At 56.4% G+C, this 22,702-nt stretch overlaps 8 protein-coding genes across 8 annotated transcripts; 3 read left to right on the top strand and 5 right to left on the bottom strand.

Moving 5' to 3' along the window:
- Window positions 1-133: 133 nt before the first annotated feature.
- K437DRAFT_254663 (meiotic nuclear division protein 1) lies at window positions 134-2,382 on the top strand. The gene is made up of 12 exons (XM_013389495.1): window positions 134-398; window positions 628-648; window positions 738-758; window positions 863-896; window positions 1,020-1,030; window positions 1,154-1,207; window positions 1,309-1,324; window positions 1,395-1,429; window positions 1,549-1,822; window positions 1,902-1,924; window positions 2,000-2,038; window positions 2,170-2,382. The coding sequence occupies exons 1-12, from the start codon at window positions 354-356 to the stop codon at window positions 2,269-2,271; spliced, it is 675 nt and encodes a 224-aa protein (XP_013244949.1). The 5' UTR covers window positions 134-353; the 3' UTR covers window positions 2,272-2,382.
- Window positions 2,368-3,671, bottom strand: K437DRAFT_232960 (N-terminal nucleophile aminohydrolase). Its single transcript, XM_013389494.1, has 2 exons — window positions 3,320-3,671; window positions 2,368-3,190 (listed from the first exon to the last, which is right to left on the bottom strand). The coding sequence occupies exons 1-2, from the start codon at window positions 3,479-3,481 to the stop codon at window positions 2,444-2,446; spliced, it is 909 nt and encodes a 302-aa protein (XP_013244948.1). The 5' UTR covers window positions 3,482-3,671; the 3' UTR covers window positions 2,368-2,443.
- A 231-nt stretch (window positions 3,672-3,902) lies between these two features.
- Window positions 3,903-5,963, top strand: K437DRAFT_244288 (Nop-domain-containing protein). Its single transcript, XM_013389493.1, has 3 exons — window positions 3,903-4,310; window positions 4,420-5,096; window positions 5,169-5,963. Exons 1-3 carry the CDS (start codon window positions 4,097-4,099, stop codon window positions 5,916-5,918), a joined length of 1,641 nt encoding a protein of 546 aa, XP_013244947.1. The 5' UTR covers window positions 3,903-4,096; the 3' UTR covers window positions 5,919-5,963.
- A 1,148-nt stretch (window positions 5,964-7,111) lies between these two features.
- On the bottom strand, window positions 7,112-9,304 carry K437DRAFT_293319 (uncharacterized protein; the record flags this gene model as incomplete). Its single annotated transcript, XM_013389492.1, has 2 exons — window positions 7,210-9,304; window positions 7,112-7,157 (listed from the first exon to the last, which is right to left on the bottom strand). Exons 1-2 carry the CDS (start codon window positions 9,231-9,233, stop codon window positions 7,112-7,114), a joined length of 2,070 nt encoding a protein of 689 aa, XP_013244946.1. The 5' UTR covers window positions 9,234-9,304.
- Window positions 9,305-9,505: 201 nt separating this feature from the next.
- On the top strand, window positions 9,506-14,210 carry K437DRAFT_272793 (beta and beta-prime subunits of DNA dependent RNA-polymerase). The gene is made up of 5 exons (XM_013389491.1): window positions 9,506-9,824; window positions 9,922-10,071; window positions 10,159-12,892; window positions 12,964-13,071; window positions 13,131-14,210. The coding sequence occupies exons 1-5, from the start codon at window positions 9,648-9,650 to the stop codon at window positions 14,174-14,176; spliced, it is 4,215 nt and encodes a 1,404-aa protein (XP_013244945.1). The 5' UTR covers window positions 9,506-9,647; the 3' UTR covers window positions 14,177-14,210.
- A 9-nt stretch (window positions 14,211-14,219) lies between these two features.
- On the bottom strand, window positions 14,220-18,032 carry K437DRAFT_40034 (uncharacterized protein). The gene is made up of 6 exons (XM_013389437.1): window positions 17,332-18,032; window positions 16,029-17,263; window positions 15,700-15,938; window positions 15,097-15,603; window positions 14,867-14,997; window positions 14,220-14,788 (listed from the first exon to the last, which is right to left on the bottom strand). The coding sequence occupies exons 1-6, from the start codon at window positions 17,909-17,911 to the stop codon at window positions 14,355-14,357; spliced, it is 3,126 nt and encodes a 1,041-aa protein (XP_013244891.1). The 5' UTR covers window positions 17,912-18,032; the 3' UTR covers window positions 14,220-14,354.
- A 1,039-nt stretch (window positions 18,033-19,071) lies between these two features.
- K437DRAFT_39991 (uncharacterized protein) lies at window positions 19,072-19,784 on the bottom strand. The gene has a single exon (XM_013389436.1). It carries the CDS (start codon window positions 19,622-19,624, stop codon window positions 19,172-19,174), a length of 453 nt encoding a protein of 150 aa, XP_013244890.1. The 5' UTR covers window positions 19,625-19,784; the 3' UTR covers window positions 19,072-19,171.
- K437DRAFT_39990 (uncharacterized protein) lies at window positions 19,785-22,367 on the bottom strand. Its single transcript, XM_013389435.1, has 2 exons — window positions 22,071-22,367; window positions 19,785-21,987 (listed from the first exon to the last, which is right to left on the bottom strand). The coding sequence occupies exons 1-2, from the start codon at window positions 22,222-22,224 to the stop codon at window positions 19,946-19,948; spliced, it is 2,196 nt and encodes a 731-aa protein (XP_013244889.1). The 5' UTR covers window positions 22,225-22,367; the 3' UTR covers window positions 19,785-19,945.
- Window positions 22,368-22,702: the final 335 nt, after the last annotated feature.

Raw genomic sequence — 22,702 nt, 5'->3', positions numbered from 1 at the left:
AGCGGAATGGATGTGCTGAGGGCTCGATGGGGTTAGCACGTGTACAATCGACCATTAGGGTTGCATTCATCATCATCCATTGGCCTTCGTCGTTTGTTTCATTGGTCATTGTGGATCCCCAAATCTCGAATGTCACACCGTTGCATGCCCTTCCATGTGGATTGTGGTACTCGCTCCGTGCTACAGAAACGGATCGCAGCGATCCCACAACCAGAACTCTGTAGTCCGACCTTCTCCATCGAACAGGATCCAGGTGCCCATTGTGCGCGCATCTACGCACTTCTCCTGACATCCGTGCCGTGTCCTTTTCGCGGAGAGAGAGCCCGGGTTGACAGAGTCCAAGTCCATTCAAGATGGTTGTCAAGCGCATGAGCGCAGAGGAGAAGATGGACGAGATGGTGTGTATGCTCAACGATCCGTGGAACTACTAGGTTGACCCTCCAAACGTCGTGTATGCGAGTCCTTTGCGCGGTGCAGTCGGAGCTACCGGACAAGTGCGGCCGTATTGACTGCATCGCCGTGACACTGTCCCTACCCCTCACGGTCTTCCTTTGTGCTTTCGACGCGTTGAAGAACTCACATTTCTCCGCTCTCTGAACTGTTAACATTTCATCGTGCGCTCTGCAGTTCGACCTCATGATCCAGTCTGTACGTGCGCTTCACAATGCCGACCTCCGCACACGCCATGGACGCTGGCTGTATGCATCGCTTGCTGACGTCTGCATCCTTTCCCCCAGAACGAATTCTTCACCTTGAAGGCAAGCAGTCACTCTCACCGTCTGACCGTCTCTGCATGCGCGTTATTCCAGGCTGTCTGACGTGCTCGTCGCCCCCGTATCGACCTCTCCTTGGGGTATGACAGGAACTTGAGAAGCTGGGTCCCAAGAAGGGAATCAGTGCGCGTTCCCGCTCACATCTGTCCTTTCAATAGATGAGTTCTAACTCGTTATCTCGGTCCTTTGGTTCCGACGTTTCTATGCTGCCACCGCCACTTTCAACCGTCATGCTGCCCTTCTAAGACGCTCAAAATGTGAGGTCCAAGACCGCTGCGTTCAACGGTAATATTCCTGCTGTAGATCTGGCTGACCTTCTGCTCCTTCCGGCGTCATATTCTCTGCTATCGCACACCGGATGATCACACTACATGCAACAGGTGAAAGAGGTGGTCGATGCGCTTGTTGATGAGGACAGAATCTGCCGCGAGAAGGTTCATATCGCTTTGCACCCAGCCCTCGCATATCCGATATTGAGGTCAATCCCTTGACAATGGTCTGATCCACATCTTCTTCCCTCTATGCGCCACGTCAGATTGGAAGCGCAAACTGTCAGTCTGCAACAGACTCCCTGGTTCAACCTTTGAAAGAAGCTATCGTACCTGACTCCCTTATTTGCAGATTACTGGGTCTTCGCTTCGCAAGCCGCCGTCGTGGTAAGCATCCATTACTTTCAGATCGCAGTGGATCTCGTTCTTTCGGCCTCTCGACACTGATCTGTCCGATATGGCTCTCGAACACTGTGCTTGCTTCCCTCGCTGTTGCCTTCTTCCAGGCCCGCAATCTGTCTGAACGCATCGACACGGAACTTAGCGCGACGCGCGTGAAGCTCCAGATGGCCGAAAAGAGTCTGCAGACGGCGCTGGCGCAAGGCCGTGATCCCACGGCGATGCGCCAGCAGATGCTCGCCTCGCTCGCGGAGGCGCGGCGGCGGAACAGGGCATTGCAAGACCAGCTCAAGCTCTATGGCGATCACAGTGATCCGGCTGCACTGCAAGCGAGAGTGCAAAGAATCGAGAATGCCAAGAAGATGGCTGTTGGACATACCGGTGAGGAGAGTCTAAAGTAGCTGTGCAGGTTTGCAACGGAACTGAAGTTGGCTGGGACGCTCCCTGTTCCACGTCTCAGAAAATCTCGCCGCTGTCATATCCGTAAGTGTGCACGACCGGCCGCTGCGGATGCCAGCAATGCATTCTGATTTCAACACCTGTTGACCTTTCTCGCAGTATGCGCGCACCAAGTTTCAGACCGACGCGTCGCAATTGGTGAGGTTTGTTGCAGCGCGAGGATAGCTTGGCACCATGTTCACTGACGACAATTCATCATGCTCCTTCCACCCGCCTTTCGCTTGATCATTACACCACTCATTGTGCGTTTCCTCGCGGACATGCCGCAGCGCGCACAAGTCGACCTGAAAGAAGACTTCGAAGAGCTGGAGGACACGCCGGTGCTGATTCCTATCCCGGTCAAGACACCCGATGCGGTCGCAAAGATTTGATGGTTGCAGCACGCGGCAACTCGCCCGGGGCTTGCCAACGCGCACCATCCGAACCACCGCCAGCATTCTTGCCATAGGCCACACGGAGACAATTGTAGAACTTTACGATTCAAATGTCATTACATGATCGCCCCTGTTCTCTCCACGTGCTTCGTGATGATGAATGCCCGCGTCAATCCCGATTTGCGAGCGAATCGAGGATGGCGTTGATCTCTTCCTCCTCAAGCGTCTTGAACCTGCCAACATGTTCGCCCTTGTACCGGTCTCCAAACTCCTCGCTGCTGACGATGCCGATCTCGATCTCGCTTGCCTTGAGATCCTGCGCAAGCACCGTGGAGAGCGTCTGCACGGCGAGCTCGAGGACGGCCTGTCTGCTCAAGCTGCGCGAGATCTCCTCCGCTTCCATCGCTGCGGCATCTGGTGCGGAGGATGCAGCGGCGGATGCGGCAGCGCTCGTGGCGCCTTCGCTTACGCAGGCTCCAGCCCCACCGACGGCGCCTAATGCGCTACCGGCTGTGTTGGTGTTGCTCCTCTTGAATTGCTTTTCGAAGAAATTGGTCGCCTCTGTCTGCTTGGTCCCCGATGCGGTTGCGCGGAAGCCAGTAAAGTAGCCTGCTGGGTCGATCTTGAAGATCTGCGGGCCGAGTGCCGGGTCTTCGTCGATGCCGACAAGGATCATGGAGATGCCGAGCGGGCGCATGGCCGCGCGCTGTGTGTACACCTGGTTGATGTTGGCCATGCGCTTGGCGAGCTGCGCAGGCGGGATGTTGTAGCCGTATTGGTACTTGAACTGCGCGGCTTCCGAGCGCGCGCGTTGCACCTGCGAGCGCGCATCGGCGGTTCGCCCCGTCATGATGCAGCCGATCTCCGAGGTGATGGAGAAGATGTGCGTGATGGTCGATGCGTCGAAGAGTTTATCCTGCAAGTATATGCATCATCGGTGCATACAGTAGGTACCACATATCTGAAGTCAGCCCTTGTTCACTGCGAACCCCAGGCCGAAGAGTTGTATTGACCTGCACGTAGGCAGCTGCGAATTGCTACTCACCGGAACTTTTCGTTGACCGCAGACGACAGCACAGTCCTTTCCCTTGACAGCAATGGAGGTGAGTCCGGCGGAGGTGATGGCCTTGAATGCATATTCGACCTGGTAAAGGCGGCCATCGGGCGAGAAGACGGTGAGGTAACGGTCAAAGGCCGAGCGCGACATGCTGGCTGGGCTTCGATTGGACTTGGGACGGCGGCGTCGGTCGTAAGATACGCCCAGGTCTACGTCGATCAAATTATTAGCACAGGAGGCCACTGGCAGATCGGTCTTGCGTGCACGCTGTCGAGGAAGTCCAGCAATGAAAGCAAGGCGAAGGCGTCCCCCTAACCCTTGTAGGCAGCGCTGTCTGCTATGCTATGCGACACGGCGTAGCTACACGCACACGCAACTCAATAATGGAACGGAATGAAATGGACAAGGGTGACGTGGGTGCATCACGTGACCATTCCTTTCGAGCGGAACAGGGAAGTGGAAGTAGGGTTACATCCTTCCACTCGGCCCAGGCAAAAAGATTTTTTCCACTCGCAAGAGACAGCTTCTCAGCTAGAGGTAAGGCAGGGATTCATCCAATTCTTCGCATGGACCCCTATGGTCACCAAGAGCATACATTGCTACCACCATCATCAACAACAGCAGCATTGGCCGCAGGCGCAGACACAACCCAGCGCATTCTTGACGGTCAGCAGCTTCTGGAGAGAACGACCCGGCTCGTTCGCAGAAGAAACTCCAGGTCCAAGTCGAGATTAGTTTCGCCGTGGCTTGAACGGACGCTTCACCATGGCGCTCACTCCTTCCCACATCCTCTTCGAGTCGGCCACCGGCTGCGCCATCTTCAAATGCGTACAGGTGGAGGAGATCGGGAACAAGACGCCCGCTGTGCAGGAGTCGATCAAAGACCTGAACAAGTTTGGAAAGATGGTCCAACTCGTCTCGTTCAGCCCATTCAAGAGTGCGGTAGACGCATTGCAGACCTGTCTCGACATCTCAGAGGGTGAGAGGAAGAGGATTTTATGCAGATGCAAGCTCCACATGTCGAAGTAGTGGAGCTGACCGAGATCTTTTTGACTTCTGCTCTTGATCACTTTCTTGCGAATCACTAGGCGTGATGAATGACCACCTGAAGCAGCTCATCACACTCAATCTGCAAAAGTCCAAGAGTATCCTGCTTGGCGTGTCAGAGAGGGGCCTTGCAGGCTCCATCATGTCCGAGACGGGCATAACCTGCGACACGGGAGAGCGGACGCTAGAGCTGATTCGCGGCATCCGGCTACACTCTGAAAAGCTACTCAAGGGCCTTTCAGAGGGCGACATGGCGAAGGCACAGCTCGGGTTGGGGCACTCCTACTCGCGGAGCAAGGTCAAGTTCAACGTCAACCGATCCGACAACATGATCATCCAGGCCATCGCCCTCGTCGACACGCTCGATAAGGACGTCAACACATTCGCCATGCGCGTGCGCGAGTGGTACGGCTGGCACTTCCCGGAGCTCGTCAAGCTTGCGCCGGACAACATCACCTACGCCAAGCTCGCGCGCTTCATCAAGGCCAAGGAGAACCTTTCCGAGGAGCACATTGAGGAGCTAACTGAGCTCCTTGCGGGCGACGAGACGATCGCTAGGAACATCCTCGATGCCAGCAGGGCTAGCATGGGTACGCAGATCGGAGAGATGGACATGATCAACATTGAAAACTTTGCCGATCGCGTTGTCAACCTTGGCGAGTACCGTAAGAACATGCACAAGTATCTCATCGAGAAGATGCACCTCGTTGCACCAAATGTGAGGCGTCGACGTTCTGGTACACAATCGATGCATTTCCTGACTTTCTGTGTTGCCTTTGGTTTTTGATAGGTTTCCGCTCTTATCGGAGAGGTCATTGGCGCAAGGCTCATCTCGCACGCCGGCTCTTTGACCAACCTGGCAAAGTATCCCGCGTCGACGGTGCAGATCCTTGGCGCGGAGAAGGCACTGTTCCGCGCGCTCAAGACGAAGGGCAATACGCCAAAGTACGGTCTGATTTACCACGCGTCTGCGATCCAGCGCGCCGCGCCAAAGAACAAGGGCCGCATGTCACGCTTTCTGGCCAACAAGATCAGCATCGCCGCGCGGATAGATTGCTTCAGCGACAACACCGTCACCGCCGGCGGGCAGCCGAATAACAAGTTTGGCGAGGTCATGGCCGTGCAGGTCGAGGAGCGCCTTGCGTTCTACGAGACGGGGAAGCCGCCGGGGAAGAACATCGATGCGATGAAGAAGGCACTTGCGGCGATTGAAGAGCAGGCGGGCGATCAGATGGATGTGGACGCTGAGGAAAGCGGCGAGGACGACGAGGATTCTGACGAAGATGACGCCGAAGGTGGCAAAGCGCCCATGCCCAACGTACTCGGCGCCTCGGATCTGGCCGACAAAAAGTCTAAGAAAGAGGGTAAGAAGGACAAGAAGGAAAAGAAGGAAAAGAAAGAGAAGAAGGAAAAGAAGGAAAAGAAGAGCAAGCATAGCGACGGCAAGGAGAAGAAGACCAAGGAGGACAAGGTTGCCAAGGACGCCGAGAAGGCACGACGAAAAGCCGAAAAGAAGGCAAAGAAGGCAGGCAAGGCCTGAGAGGCGGGTTCACCAGCTCGCTCCTTTTCTTTCTCATTTCTCATTTCCCTCTTCTCCTTGGCTCTCTTATCCGCGCTGTTATGTACCATAGTCTGGCTTGCATTTGTACCATTCATAAGACTCTTCCGATTTGATATGCTACATTCGCTTCGCCTTATATTTCCACCGATGCACTCATGATACATTGACCCCACAGCTCTTGAGAGCTTTCAAGCATTCAAGGCTGAAGTTGGCGATCTCCATCTGCATCCTTGCGAGTTCTTGCAGTTCTCGTTTTTGCGACAGCGCAGGCAAGGCCATTCGTGCACGCGCACTCGACAGCGCTACTTGTCTGGCAGCTGCGGCAAGGCCGCTACGCACAAGCGACGACTTGGCCTGTTCGATCGCTGCTGACCGATCGCCCTCACCATTGGGTGCGGCGCCAGGCGAGATGGCAGCAGACGACGACGAAGAGACGATCCAGGCAAGGTATTGCGATAAGCAATGCAGGATCGTGATGCCGCGTATGGCCAGTGATGCGCGCGCGTGCTCGGCCCCTTGGGGGCTTGAAGAGAGGTCGACCAGTTCGGCAGCAGCTTCGGCTTCCTCGTCGATCCCCTCTCCGTTCTCTTCCTCTTCCTCTTGCAAATTGCGCCAGCTTTGTGCTTCCGCAAGGGTGTTGTCGTCATCCTCGCCATCAGTGACATCCAAGAAGCGAGACGCGTCGTCGATGGTAGCAGCAGTGGAAGATGAAGCGCACCGCTCGAATGGCGTACCAGGGTGAATGAGGCGGGCGAGAATATTGATCGTACTTGGTTTGAGCGACAGGAGCAAGGCACACATAGTTGGTGTCGACACAAGTGAGGCAAGGCTACCAGCCGCAGCTAGACGTGTCGCCAAACTCGTTTCGCCTTTCTTCGCGTCGGTGCCTCCCGCTTGAGTGCAAGTTCCAGCCCCAGCACTGAGCGGCGCACAGAGAGCAACGAGTAGGTGTATTCGGCGTTTTGCCTTCTCCATGCGCGCTCCAACGCTGCCTGCGCCGGATGCGCTTCCCGATGCGCCACATCGCGCTGCTTGCTGTGGCGCCGGCTCACCAGCCCAGTATGCGAAAGTTTGCTCGTCAACCAGCAGGTTGCACAGCATTTCGACATAGGCGCGCTGAAGCATCTTGTTGTCCTCGAGCATGATCCGGCCGTCCAACTCCTCTCGAAGCGTCAAGTCTTCTCCAACAGCCTCAGCTTTCTGATTGCCCCCGCCCTTCTTCGTCAAAATAGAGACGCGAAGCTTTGAGCCGGCAATCGCCTTCGCATACTCTGGCCCAGCACTCGCGATATTCGTAAGCGCCAAGCTGGCCTCGAAGCGCTGAAGGTTCGTCGAGCTGGGGCTTAGCCAGAGCTGCCTGCACAGTGCTACAGAGACGGATTGCAGCTGTGCCGGCGTGAAGAGCAGGACTGGATTTGCCGTGATCAACAGCTTCGCAAGCGCTTGGGTCGCGCGCTTGCTCGCGGCCTGAGCCGTGGACTCTTCATCTGCGCCATTCGCCGTCTCACTATCAGCATGAGCATGGCTGCTGCTAAGAGCGAGAATAGCCCGATTGCCACCTTGTTGCGCCAGCTTGCCGCGCAGCAACTTGTCCTGTGGCGTCACTAGTGCGTGAAAAACATCCACGAGCTGTTCACGCACGGCAGGCGACGGGTTGAGCGAGCCTCCTCCCTCTTCAGTCCCTCCTGCGCCTTTGCTTACACCGATAGATGAAGTAGGCGATCCCGCGAATGTGATTGCCACAAGCAGCGCTGTGACACCAGCTTCGACTACGCATCTGCACCTCTTGTCGACCTCCGAGGATGGTTCCTCTTCCTCTTCTTCGAGTGCAGATGCACCGTTCGCTGTTCCATTGCCATTAGTAGCATCGCTGCCAGCACTAGCAGCACGCTGTTTTGCTTCAGCTAGCTTTTTCAGTCGCTGCATCTGTTTTTGCTCGGCGGACAAGAGCGGCGGGTACCGCGTGATGGACTGCAAGATGGAGAGGATGAGAAATTGCAGCGACGTATCGAATCGGGCGACTGATGCACTATGCACAGTAAATCCCAAAAAGAGTCTCGCATCGATTTCGTACATTGAAGAAGCATTGGAGGAGGAAGCTGCACGGTTGGGGAAAAGGGCAGCTCGTGACTTGGCGATCAACGGCGTGAGACTTGCGAGAAAGGAGAGTAGTGGCGCCGATTTTGCGCTAGCTAGCTCACTCTTGCGCTTTCCACTTGGTGAGAGCAGCAGAAGGCTGAGTAATTCAAGCAAGGGTAGTAGGAGGATCTGTGGAGATCTCAGTGCATCTTCGTTGGAAGCCGCGTTATCGCCGATGGAAGGGAAAAGTGCCGTGCAAAACTTCACAGCTTGATCATCCTCTGTCGCATTCCTTGCCACATCAGCAGTAGAAGAGTCAGAGACGGCTGCAACATCTATGAGCTGTTGAACCGCTCCATTCTTGAGTCCGATATTTCTGCTGAGCTTGAGCCTTATGAGAAGAGCGTACAGCGTGGCCCGGGCCTTGTGCAGGAACGCACTGCTTTCCTCCAGCCTTCCTACTTTCCCGGCTTTTTCTCCCATCATGAGCTCTCCTTCATCTATGAGGTCTTCAAGCAATTGGCTGAGAAAGCCTCGTGCTGCGCCTGATTTGGAACTTTCCAAGAGCAAGGAGCGAAATCCACCTTTCCCTGCCGAAAGGCCAGTTGAGAGCATTTCAACCCAGTCTGCTTCTGCTTCTGCGCCGCCAAGATCAGTATCGATATATGGTGGTTGGAGCAGTATCCTTTCCCCTGGGTCCTCCTCGACTGCATCTTGCAAATGCGCAATGATCTGAATTGCGAGTGGCGACGAGAGGGCGAAGAGTGCTGAGAGAAAGCGGTAGACAGTCCGTAAATTTGTCAAATTGGCGGCACCCTCTGAAGTTTGTTGGTGCAACAAGGGCGAAAGCACTAGATAAAATAGTCTTGAAGTAATTGATATTGATTCATCCTGATTCGACTGTGTCTTGCTGCTGCTGTTGCTAGCTGCTTCAGCGCTTGAATCCTGAAGCAGGAACAGGTGGCGCGCAATGGTGATCATGCTCATCGCTTTCGTCATGGAAGCGTTCTTCCCTGTTTCTTTCGAGCCCCCATCTTCTGCGCCCGGCGCAAAGGCTTGCACGCATTTTCTAGCGCCGTCCTCGTCTAAAGTAGGTATTGCTGAAGACTGGCCGATGGATAGCCCAGAGGTGGGAGAGGTGAGACGTGCGACGTCGAAATCGACAGCGGTATTTTTCTTAGCGCTGGCGCTTGCACAAGCTCTGCGGTCAGTCATACTGCTGAACTGTGCCACGATGTGCTCCGCAGTGTTCTCATGTCCGCTGCAGCGAGTCCTGTTCCACCGTGGACGGCCGTCTGGATCATGGAGGAGACTCAACCCTCGAGAAACAAAATGAAACTCAAGTGATGGGCAAACAGACTGTTGGTGGTGGTTGGAGCTATGTTGTTTACGTAATGGCCATGGCCAATAGCCTCTCCTGCTGGGACATTTTTTTCGAACAACTCATCGTGGTATTCGGCACACAGACTCTCCTTCGCCTGAGGTTCAAGCCGCAAGCGCCTCTGGAACGATAGCTCGGAGGTTTCAGGGTACTTCTGAGGCTGCGTAAATTAGCTTGCATAGGGGCCAAAGTCGGCGAAGACGGTGGGAGGTCCACCTAGCTGAGCGGAAGCTTGCGTTGGAGCAAAGATGAAGGAGCTCGTTGCGTCGGACGCGCCCAAGCGCATCAAGGGCATTCAGTTCGGCGTGTTGTCTCAGCAGGAGATCGTCGAGATGTCGCAGATGGAGGTCATCGATCGCAGTTTGTACCAGCAAGGGACTACTGAGAGGAAGCCGATGGTGGGAGGGCCAAATGACCAAAGACTAGTGAGTGATTCCCTAGGGCATTTTCGTGTGCTCGATGGGGCAAAGCAACCCGTTTGCCTGACACCAAGGCGCAATCGCTCGTTATGCTGCCTCCTAGGGTATCTGGGACAAATCTGCCACTTGTCAGACATGTGGACATCACATGTCCGAATGCATTGGCCACTTTGGCTACATCAAGCTTGTCCTCCCCGTCTACCACGTTGGGTTCTTCAAGCACATTGTCCAGATCCTACAGATCATTTGCAAGGTGAGTAGCTTAGAGGCATCATGTATCTTCGCGCAAAGAAGCTGACGCATGAAACATCTGCCAATCTTTATGACATCCCGCTCATAGAGTTGCTCGGCCGTTCTCCTGGACGAAGAAGACAGGCGCAAATATCTCAAAGCTTTTCGCAGACCTCAACTTGAGAATCTGGCCCGCACACAAACCTTCAAGAAGGTCAACCAAGCAGCGCGCAAAGTGCTATATTGTCCGTACTGCGGTGCTCTGAATGGGACCGTCAAGAAGGTCACGAACTTGCGCATCGTTCACGAGAGATTTCGAAACAAAAAGGCTGCCGATGAGCAGCGGCATTTCCACAAGTCCTTTGACCACATGATCAGCACCGGTGGCTCAGGGCCAGGCAGCGGCGGTGAAATCAAACAACATCTCAGCAAGGCGCATGAGGATCTGAATGCTCTCAAAGTCATGGAGCTCTTCAAGCGTATCAGCGACGAGGACTGCGAGCTGCTCGGCTTGCGACCCGAACACGGCCGGCCAGAGGAGTATATCTGGCAATACGTCTGCGTTCCTCCCGTTTGTATCCGCCCCGCCGTTGCACAAGAGGCGAATACGAATGAGGACGATCTGACTATCAAGATCGCTGAGATCGTCTTTGCCAATGCCCTTGTAAAGACGAGCATTGCGCGAGGCGCACCAATTTCGCAGCTGATGGAGCAATGGGACTTTGTGCAGACGACGGTGGCGCTCTACATCAATTCTGAGCAACCGGGTCTGAATCTCGGGCCCAACCCTGGCAAACCCATTCGCGGTTTTTGTCAAAGGCTGAAGGGCAAGACGGGCAGGTTCCGAGGGAACCTGAGTGGCAAGCGAGTAGACTTTTCGGGTAGAACGGTTATCTCTCCTGATCCAAATCTCAAGATCGACGAGGTTGCCGTGCCGGAACGGGTGGCCAAAGTGCTCACGTATCCGGAAAAGGTGTTTGAGCACAATATGGGGCACATGCGCCAGGCAGTACTGAATGGTGCAAATGTACATCCTGGCGCCAACTTCATTGTGGACGGCCGCACTGGATTCAAGCGCATGATTAAGTTCATGGCCAATCGTGAGGACGCGGCAAAAAATCTGAAGTATGGCGACATTGTCGAGCGGCATATCCGAGATGGCGACATTGTTCTCTTCAACCGTCAGCCTTCACTGCACAAGCTGTCCATCATGAGCCACCGCGTCAAGGTCAGACCGTGGCGCACGTTTCGCCTCAACGAGTGTGCTTGCAACCCTTATAATGCCGATTTTGACGGCGACGAGATGAACATGCACGTTCCGCAGACGGAGGAGGCGCGCACAGAAGCGACGATTCTTATGGGCGTCAAGCACAACCTTGTCACACCGCGTAATGGTGAACCGCTCATTGCCGCCATCCAAGATTTCATCACTGCGTCTTTCCTCATTTCTAACCGCGATCGCTTCTTCGATCGCAAACAATTTGCGCAAGTCTGCAGCACGTTCGGCGATGCGACGATGCACATCGACATTCCTCAGCCGGCGATCTTGAAGCCTGTGCGCCTATGGACAGGAAAGCAGGTTTTCAGCTGCCTCATCCGCCCGAACAAGAAAGAGAGAAATGGCAAGCAGGTATTGGTTAATCTCGAAGCCAAGTGTAGGACTTTCGAGAAGCCGAACGAGGGCTACATCGACGATATGAGCCCAAACGACGGGTATCTCGTCATCCAGAACTCCGAAGTCATGTGCGGCGTGATGGACAAGGCGACAGTTGGCGATGGCAAGAAGAACAGTGTTTTCGGTGTCATGCTTCGCGATTATGGCACAGATGTTGCGATTGAAGCGATGAATCGACTTGCAAAGATGTGCGCTCGCTGGCTTGCCAACCAAGGCTTCTCGCTCGGTATCAATGATGTTATGCCGGGTCACCGCCTGCGGACCACCAAGGACGCAAAAGTTGAGACAGCGTACACAAAGTGTTTGGATCTCATCGAGAAGGCCAAGGTGGGGAAATTAACCAATTTACCCGGATGCGACCAAGAGCAGACGCTCGAGTCGGAGATCTCCGGTGTCCTGAGTGACGTTCGTGGTGATGTTGGCAAGATCTGCATGACCGAGTTGAGCAGGCACAATGCGCCACTGGTCATGGCTGTCTGCGGTAGCAAAGGCTCGCAGATCAATGTCGCACAGATGGTCGCATGTGTTGGTCAACAAATTATCGCAGGCAGTCGTGTACCAAACGGGTTCCAGGATCGCTCTCTACCCCACTTCGCTAAGAAATCCAAGGATCCACCTAGCAAGGGATTTGTGCGCAACAGCTTCTTTAGCGGTCTCACTCCCACCGAATTCCTCTTCCACGCTATCTCGGGTCGCGAAGGTCTGGTCGACACGGCTGTCAAGACGGCTGAGACGGGGTACATGGCGCGTCGACTGATGAAGGCGCTCGAGGACCTCAGCACCCATTATGACACGAGCGTGCGCAACTCCGTCGGCGGTGTTGTTCAGTTCATCTACGGAGACGACGGCCTAGATCCCGCCGAGCTGGAAGGCGACGCTTTGCCGGTCGAGTATCAGCGCTCATGGAAGCATGCCAAGGCCATCACCATGCATATGCCCGGGCGTGGGCTCATGCCATACGAGATCAAGGAGTTTGTCGACCGCGAGCTGGCGAGCTCGCGTTTCACGAAGGAGACGACTGAGATGTACAGGCAGCAGATCAGGGGCTTCATCAGCGAGCACGTTGTGAAAAAAGCTGCTGCGATTAGAGAGGCGCATGGGCTTTATCCTGCAGAGGATAGAGAGGAGGAATGGGACGAGGACACAGATTTGACCATGGGCGCAGATTGTGAGATTCAAAGCATCCCCGCTCGCAGCTCCCAGCTCGCCTTATACTGACTCTCCTGCTCGTGTACTCAGACGAATCTCGCGTCGTGGTCGACAACAAGACAAAGATCAAGGAAGTCAGCGTGAAAGAGTTCCTCGACTTGTGCTGGGTCAAGTATATGCGCGCCAAAGTGGAGCCAGGTGAATGCTTCTCTGCGGTTGAACTCACAAGAAGGAACACTCACAATTCTTGTCAACAGGAACTGCTGTGGGGGCTGTTGGCGCCCAGTCAATCGGAGAGCCAGGAACTCAAATGACGCTCAAAACTTTCCATTTTGCTGGTGTTGCATCGATGAACGTTACCCTTGGTGTACCGCGCATTAAGGAAATCATCAATGCGGCCAAGGTTATCAACACACCCATCATTGAAACAAAACTGGTATCCGAGAGCAGTGAAGCAGCTGCGCGCATCGTCAAAGGTCGAATCGAAAAGACATACTTAGCGGACGTCACATCCGTCTTCGAGGAAGTATGGGACAAAGATTACGCTTTCATCGGTGTCCACATCGATATGGATACCATCCGCAAGCTGCAACTGGAGATCAGCCCGTGGCAAATCGCTCGAGCCATCCGACGCGCGCCACGACTGCGCCTCACCGAGGAGCGCGTGCAGTTGATCGAGAGCCGCAATCGCATACGCATCTACGTGGACCGGAACGACGAGAACTCGTACAACTCCCTCAAAACACTCAAACGTGAGCTCGGCAAGATCGTCATCTCGGGTATCACGGAGTGCAACAGGGCGGTCGTGTCGAACGACAAGGGCGTTTTCAAGATCCTTGTCGAGGGCTACGGCTTTAAGCAGGTCATGACAACACTTGGGGTCGTCGGCACACATACGCAGACCAATCACGTCATGGATATGCGCAGCATTCTCGGTATTGAAGCAGCCCGCACATCTGTCTTTAACGAAATTCAGACGACAATGAAGTCCCACGGCATGAGCATCGATCCTCGTCACGTCATGCTCCTTGCTGACATCATGACGTACAAGGGCGAGGTGCTCGGCATCACCCGTTTCGGTGTAGCCAAGATGAAGGACAGCGTGCTGATGTTGGCCTCGTTCGAGAAGACCACCGATCATCTCTTCGACGCCGCTCTGTTCGGTAAGACCGACTACATCGAGGGCGTCAGCGAGAGCATCATTATGGGCAATCCAGCCAAAGGATTGGGCACAGGTCTTCCTGCGCTTGTGAGCGCCCAGCCTTCCATTCCACCACCCCGCAAGCTTCTCTTCGACCGGTAAATGCTGAGAAGCATGCCGTACTGTACCATATCGCAATTTGCAATTAAGGTTGCAATAATCATTAGGTTGCAACAGTAGTAGCGTACTGGAATATGCGGGCATGTTAGCACTGCGTGAACACAGTGCTTGAGATGCACAATACCATGGATAATTAATAAAAGGCGGCTGCCGAAGAAGATCAACAGCGTTTCTTCTTGCGTTCGGCCCGCCACCGCTCAAGCTCTTTGAGCGCCGATTTCTCTTCTGCCTCCTCCTCTTCTTGCTGTTTTTGCTCCTCTTCCTTCTGGATCTCCTGGAAGCGACTCTGAGCTTTGGGATTCTGCATCGGGTTCTCAACCTTCACGACGCCGGTCTTGTTCATGCGGTCAAAGAGCGAGAAGAGCTTCTCCGCCTCAGCCTCTTTCTCCTCGTCCGTCATCTGATTGATCGGGTCGCGTGCCTTTTCGGCCGCAGTGGGCTCGTACGAGCCCGTGATGGGATTCACAGGCCGCGATTGCCCGAACGCTGATCCTGATCTGGCCTCCGGGGGCTTGGGCACGGACCCAGCCAGATTGACGCTCAACAAGAAGCCGATGCTCGGACCGTAGCCGATCTGCGAGCTAAGCTCTTGAGCTGCGGAAGCGTAAGGGAAACAGTCACAGAATGAGCTTTTTGATAGCTCTGCTGAATCACGCACTCTTGAGCACTCACGGTTACCGTTGTAGAGAGAAAGAAAGAGCTCGCCTGCAGCGCGCATCAGACGCGGGAACAACGCAGAGCCCATGAATCGAACGAGCCTTCCCGTCAAGTCTGTGCGCTTGTCCAGGCCGATGCTCCGGTCGCTGCGAAGAATGCAAGTCAAGCGAACAAAGGACAGTCTTTAGCATCCATGCGAAGCGCTCCTGGAACTGCGTGCACTGTGACCGTGCGCACAGACTCACATCTCTGGTGGAGCGAGTATATTGCGAAGGTGCGCTCTAGCGCCAGCGTCCTCAGCAGCGAGCTTGCGAACGAGCAAGAGCAGCGGTTGCAGCAGGTCTTCCACCTTTACTGAATCCTTGGCAGCCTGCTTATTGACCAAGGCGGAATCGACGTCGGGTGCGCTAAAGTAGCGCTTGGTCGTGCGGTCGAGTATACCGACAAGAGCGGTAAGCAGCGGCGGGATCTGCGTGCCTGTTGACTTGGATTGCTTTGAGTTGCTGTTGCTTTTCTGTCGGTTGCCCTTGGGAGAGAAAAGATTAACTGCGAAGCGCCGAGCGCTCGCAAGGCCTGTCATCGATGAGGGAAGTGACCCCGTAGAAGTCTCCTCAGACACCTGAAACCAAACGTCGCGGTAGTCCTTGACGGGGAAGTTCAGCAGCACAGCAATGGCGTTCGTGAGCGGGGTCGCAAGCGGCGGGGTGGACTCGGGGCTGATGAGGACGAGACGGATGGTCGGACCCAACATTCTGAGGACCCCCGGGAGGTCATTAAGGGAGGCCAAGTGAGCACATCAGAACGACAATGGCAGCGCAGCGCTTGTCAGATGGCCGCCTTGAACTTACTTGGCGAGAACAGGGTGGAACGCTTCTCCGAGCATGGCTGACCCATCTCTCTGTCGAGCGCTTTCGTCCGCAAAGCGAGGATAGTACAGCGAGATGTTGAAAAAAGCCTTGAGTACCTCGCCTAGGGCCGCGTTGAGTTGTTTCGGGTATTCTGCAGATGCCCTTTTGCGCGGAGAGTCTTCCTCGAGCGACGAGTTAGCAAGGTGTTCCTCGAGCGCGTCCAGAAGCGCAGTCATCGACTTTGACCGAGCGAGGAAAGCGAATATGAGCACAGTGTGCAGATAGCGAGCGTGATAGACAGAGGGGGGCCGGCCTCAATAGGAACTCACCAGTGTAAGTTTATCGATCGCGCCGAGCTCCTCCACAGCGACCTTATTGAACGGGGCCTCGAACAGCGTGCAGTAAAAGATGAGTCTCGCCGCGAGAAAGGGTACGTCGCCGGCGCACCCATCTACGAGCTGCAGCAGCTCCAGCGCGATGGCGCCACCACCGACGCCGACGTTCGTGTCATCCTTGTTGTCGCTGTCGTTGTTGGCGAAGAGCGCGCGGGACTGCTCATGCAGGAAGAGCGTATTGTTGAGGCATCGTAGGGCGATATCGTTGATGCTCCACGTAAGGCTGTCCAGGGCTTTCACTGACGGCGACCCGCGATCCTGCTGCTGCTGTCTCTGTTGTGCTGCAGTTGGCACCGCCGCCTCCAATACGGCTCGTGCTGATGCTGACGCTGACAGCGGCGAGGAGGCGGAATGGAAAGCCGCGGGTACGAGCACCGGCATCGGCGGGAGCAGTATCGACTCGAACGCGCGATGTCCTTCGGCGCTGCTGATGCTGCCGTGCGCACTGACGGGTCTGCGCGCGAGACCGCTTTTGCTCTTGCCGCCACTGCCCGCTGCGGCCGGCGTGATGCCGCCAGCGATGCTGCTCAAGTTGCTGTGGCTGCTGCAGGCCCTGCGCACTTGGTAGAGATCGCTGCCCCTCTGTCTGCCAGTTCCATGCGACCTCTCCTTGTCTCTCGCACCAGAGAGCGACGTCGGACCGCGCGACCACATGCCGGCGATCTTGCCCAGTTTTCGGCCGGGCGTCCCTGCTGCGACCGCTTTGACTGGCGAGCTCACAGGCGGCGATGCCGAGCTAGCGCCGCCTTTGCTCTGCCTGTAGTCGCTTCCTTGGGAGCCAGTGCGCAGGCGCGCCAAGCCGCTGCTGCTTCCACCGCCACCCCCGCTCGAGGCCGACGATAGCTGAGATGAGGGCGAACCGCGCACCTGCGTTTCGTCCAGCATCTCCTCTTCTACCTCTCCTTGTGCCTGCTCCTCACCGCAGGCAGCAGTAACAGGAGCAGAAGATAATGATGACGACGATGACGGCAATGATGATAATGGTGTTTGGGCGATGCCACCTCCCTCTTGCCCTTTCAGCTCCAGCTCGGCGACCGCCTCCGCGCCCGCCTCGCCGGGAAGCGTGAGCTGCTCGAGCAGCATGGCAAGACCCTCGGCTGAAGCGAGTGGCGCCGAACCACCGGGAAGGCGGCTGAGTTCTTTGAGCACCATGAGGGCCAAGAGGCGCACTTTAGATAGCACACACATGCGGTGGTAAAGTCAGAAAGCCTTCACGACGGCGCTCGGTTGCACTCACGTTGTTTCGGCCAGGGCCACGCCTGTGCGTCGTCCACCTCTTCAATTTTGGCGCCTGGATCAGCGTTTTCGCTCGCTTGTCCTAGCTGCTGCTGTTTCCCCTCCTCCTGCTCCGCCTCCTTATCTCCTTCCTTGACCAGCTCCGCTCTGTCGCTCCGCCGCCAGCGCCTGCGACGCCGTGCCAGCACCTGCCGGCGGTCGCGCTCGGCCATGCGCGTGGCGCGCAGGTCGGCGGCGATCGCCTCGGCGAAGAGCTGGCGCATGCGCGTGTTGAGCGCCGCTGCACTGCCGACGGTGTTAACAAAGGCGTCAAGCAGGGCGTACACGGGTGCTTGCTTGCACCATGCCGACGCCGCAGTTTGGAGTGATGCGGCGGAGGACGAAGGAGCCTCAGAAGCAATTCCAGACGCGGCCTGCCCGCGCTCGCTGTCGCGTTGCAACCGCCGTCGCGAAGCGTCAGGCAGGCTAATGTACGCCTTTGCTATGCGCAACGCTGCACCGGACGCGGCAGGATCGCTGGAGGCTTGCGCCTTCGCCTGCACCTGCGCCTGCGCAGCGGCTGCAGCGAGAGCGGCCAGCATATTTTTCTCTCTTGCTTTTCCGTGTGTCAAGCTCGACTCGAAACGGAGTCGTTGCAGAGTGAGTGTGAGCTTGCAATCTATTGTGTGTGTGTGCTGTTATCGTTGAGGTGGCCCCTGTCATTCGTCTTGAAGTTGAAACGCATATCACCGGCACGATCGCACATTCATTGTTTGCTTGAATCTGCTGGCTCCAAAGTGTAAGGATTCGCGACGAGCCAAATTGAGAGGCGAGGAGAAGCTGCGTCTGGAAACAGTAATGGGAGGTAAGGCAAGCCCGCTCGTCAGTGCCTTGCACCCCTGATTCATGAAGTGCAGCGCTCCAGTAAGGACCCAGCAGTTAGAAAAGAGGGGAGAGGATCTGCTCTCCCTCTCTCTCAACAGAGCATGGGGTCGATATGGACATAGGCTGCGCTTGCGCCAGTGTCCCCGGGGGCTTCTGGAACCATCCTTTTTCGCGTGTCTTTCTTCTACGAAGAACGATCGACCTCCCAGCGAGAGTGAAAGGCGAAAAGCAGCATGCCACTCACCAAGCGACCACATATGATGCATGTGCATGCATACACGCTTGTATAGATGGACAGCTGCCGCTGTGCAGAACCGAAGGAGATTGGAGAGCCGCCGCACTTTGCAATGAAGCACGTCCTGCCGAATGGGTTGGAGCTTTAGGAAGACTTGCTTTTGTGCTTTTTTTATTCCCTTCGTTTGCCACGGTCCGTTGCTCAGCAGACGAGAAGCGACGCATGCAAGTGGGGTACCTGCGATCTGAGTTGCTGACGAGCGCCGAAGCGGAGAGTCAATGGCGACCAGTCGAGGTGATGGAGGAGCTGCTCATCAGGACGTCACAACGAGTATGTACGAACATCCATGTTATTATGGATGGGCGCCACGTGAGGCGCATGTGAACAATGAGCAGTCGTCGACGACGAGATGGAGTATTTCCAATGCTGGCGTGCTCTCTCACGTGCATCGCCTGCTTCTTTGATTCGTGAGCAACCACTACCGCCTCCTCGAAACGCCATCCAGTGACCAGGGTCTCTGCGGCAGATCCACCAACCCACAGCAAGCACCGTCGGACCGACATTGAGATCCGAGACATTCGTACCGCGTACATATGCCCGCGGCCAGCGGCTCAGCGGGAGCCGCAATGCCCCGAATTCTGACATGTCCGCATGTCTACGCACACTTGTCATTTTTCAGTCATTGATTCATAATGTCTCTCGCCCTTCCCTCACGCTCTCTGCAGAGGCACAGGTCTTTGTACTAGTACACATGTGCTCTCGCATGGCATGTGCGACGGCGATACGATACACACGCTGCTCGCTGCGTCGACGGCAAGACGATGAGCCGTGTGTGTGTGCTTTTGATTGTCTCATAATGCAAAAGAGGAGCTCCTCCCTTCTCCACAACGTGTCGACTCTTGCTGGATGCACTTCTCCGCGGGCCTTTGTGGTTTGATCCTCCTCTTCCTTTTCCGCTTGGCCAGCACTCCGCATTAGGACACAAATGAGTGAAGAGAGAAAGTGGAGCAAAGAAGGTTAGGGTGGAACCAGGCGTTGCGCAAGGTTGGCAGACGATTCGGGACTCGGGACTCGCGAAATAAGGGGAGTCCCCGCTGTAGATCCAACACTCTACCAAGCACACCCATGTCAATGCCACCCCCCCTCCCAGCAACCACCTCGCGGCGAGGGTCCGTATATCCACATCCAGGTACATAACAAGCAACGCTCAATCGGATTGATACGGAGGGCCTTGCACATTGAATACATATGTGGTGTTAGGCCTGGGGCCTTGGCCACTGCGCCTGCCTGGCAGCGAAGCCATCATTTCCAACTTTCCCGGGTACAATCCGACGCGACCAAAAATTGGAGCTCTCTGATGATGACCGACCCTTCTTCCCTCCCTAAAATGTGCAAACCTCCAGAGATGCAGCTGGCGCCGATGTAGACGATTTCTCTCGGTCCCTTTCTGCTGCCTCTGCTAAAATAATGATGCCAATGATGATGATCCCTTTTGCTCTTGCTCTTGCGCCCGTTCTCATTCTTGCACCTGCCCTTGTGTCTCCTCTACGTCTTCGTCGCCGATCCACCCTATGTAGCTCTCAGGAACGAGCCCGCGCTTGACCTCTTCTTCCGACTCCTCTTGCGCACCCGGGGAGACACGCTCGACGACCGCCCAGCCGCCCTCGAGGTTCCCGACGACGCGCACGCGATCGCCAGGCTTGCACGTCAACTCGTGCTCGCTCTCTGCCTCGAACGCGTACAGCACCTCGTACACGCCGAGCGCCAGCCCATCGCCGTTGTCCCCCTCAGCGTCGACTTCCGCGTCGTTCGCATCGACGCCCCAGTCTTCCTCCTCTTCATTGTGGTTGTTGTTGTTGTTTTTGTTGTTGCCGTCCTCGCCATCGCCATCGGCCGACGTCCCAGTCAACGCACTGGTACCGCCGCCCTGCGGCGCGCTGACGTCTCTCGCACCAACATGCCGCGGATCCGTCTCGGGGAACGCAAAGTCGCGCACACGCAGCTGCGCATATAGCGCCGCCACCTCTTCGCGCCACTTGGCCGCCGCGACTGGGTCCATCGCCTCCGCCTCCTGATCCGTCTGCGACTGGCTGTTGCTGCTCCGAGAGGAGTACCTGGACGGCGCGAGCGAGTCCTCCGCTGATAGGCCACCGCTACCGACATGGGCCGAGGAGGGAAAGGGCCGCGTAGAGGATGATGCAGGCTGTTGCGCGTTGCTTGCCAATGTGGCAGCGGGGGCGCCACCTTCATGCGGGCCAGTTGGATACGGCGAAAGCGACGAAGACCCGGATGAGGACAGTCCATCGGAAAAGGCAGGCGAAGAGCCTATCGGCAAGCTTGTAGCCGTACCACTAGCTCTGCCTTTCGCCTTTGCAGCCGCGCGCATCAATGTATCCTGGTCGAGTGCGGCAAATGCGCTGCGCGTTCCCGTCGGGCTGGGCGACGCATTGGCACGGGCCCCAACTCCGTCATCGATGCCATTCACACCTTTCGCGACCAGCGCGTACTGCTCCTGCGGCACGTCCGGCAGCTGCGAGTGCCGCAGCTGCATACGCCAGCTTGAGTCACTACGCTCCGAGCCGGGGCGCGAAGCGGGTGTCGAGGACGGAGCGGAGGAGGAAGAAGCAACGGCACCGGCACCGGCAGCGGAGATAATGCTGACATTGGCGTTGGTTGCCGAGCCGCATCGTGATCCAAGATGCGAGCCAGGTGCGGTGAAGCTCGATGAGGAAGTGGATTGGGATGCTCCGGCGATCAACTGGGCTGTCTCCTGTGACGACGGAATCGACTGCGGTCGTTTGGGCACCCCTGCTGTCCCTGTCATGGCCGGCCCGAAGCTGTCCCGGCTTGGCGACGGCCGTGCGGCTGCGGCTGTGGCGGCTCCCGTTCCCGCTCCTGCATCGCTACTGCTGCTTGCAATAGGGGCAGACAAAGACAACGGTCCATCATACTCGCTGTCTCGTCGCCGCGCTCTACTCGGGGGCGGCATCGACTGTCTCTCCGCTGGCGCACTCGGAGGCAAGACGGCCATCAAGCCCGCATCACTATTGTCGTCTCTGCTACCATCGCCAGACAAGTCCACACAACTAGCGAGATCATCGCCTGCTGCCAACGCTTGCCATCCTTCGCCAGACTTGCGCCTGCTGCTGCCTGACGGCGCGGGCTTCAGCTTCCACGCCTGCCCCTCCTCATCGGTCGGGGGCGGCACAAAGCCGCCAGAAGGGCTGGGGTACGCGATCTCCGCGCTGCCGGCCGTCGGCGGCGCGCTCGATGGCGGTTCGGCCATGAGCGGGTGCCACGCATCTTCGCTCATCGCCGCTTCCGCCGAGGAGTTTGTGTTCACCGCGCTCGGCGAGGGCAGACCGCCGTAGCTCTGCCGGTGCGCAATCGGCGAAAGAGCTTGTTTTGTGCACGGGTTTGATGTTACTCCTGTTCGCTTTGGGATTTCATCAATAGACAATGAACCTTTTAGAAGTTGTGAGATGGAGGCCGTGCTGTCTAATGCGGCAGATAGACCGGCTGAGGATGTGGCATCCTTGAATACGGAGGAAGAGGTGGCTGTTCGAGGAAAGCAGAGGGGAGAGAAAAGTGTGAAAAAGGTGGCAGTTAAGAGAAGCAATAGCATCCATTCAGCCACTTACAAGCAGAATCATGTAAGCCATTGATGCTTGGCGGCGCATCCACCGTGCGAAATGAAGCGGACGATGGTGCATCTGTGGATAAGTCGGCCCCATGTTGTTTTATAGCTGCTTCTACTTCAGCCTCTGACTGGGACAGAGGCAACGCCTGCGTCATGGCGCCCTTTCAGTCTGAAGCGATGCAGTCGTCGCAGTTGGATGCAATCACGCTGGCTCGCTCTCCCCGGCCCGATGCGTCCTCTAGGCCATATGTTATGAGGGATACTGCCGGGGAATCGTCTGAGCGCAGACTCCACCGCCAATGATGAGGTGGAAAGCCCTGCTCTGGTCCCACGTTTTGACGCGTAAACAACACTGAGTCTACCCTGGTACAAATGTGCCGAGCAGAGATGATGAGCGGCAAGGTCGTGTGAGCCGAAGTCAACAATCGAGTGGTGCGCTGGATGCTGTGGGCACGCAACGCTTGTTTTGCCGGAGCCGGTCTACGATTTCGGCCGGGTGTGGTCGTCTGCTTGAAAACAAGTAGGGCGAGTCCCGTGATATTATTGCAGCTCAGCGTGCACACCGTACTCCCTTGTCGACAGACGGAGAGTATGATGGCGAGATGGTGGATGTGCACAAAGCGCTACGGATGC

Source organism: Tilletiaria anomala (assembly GCF_000711695.1).
Source record: "Tilletiaria anomala UBC 951 chromosome Unknown K437scaffold_14, whole genome shotgun sequence".
In the NCBI taxonomy this organism is placed as follows: domain Eukaryota; kingdom Fungi; phylum Basidiomycota; class Exobasidiomycetes; order Georgefischeriales; family Tilletiariaceae; genus Tilletiaria; species Tilletiaria anomala.
This window is presented reverse-complemented; position numbering and strand designations above follow the sequence as displayed.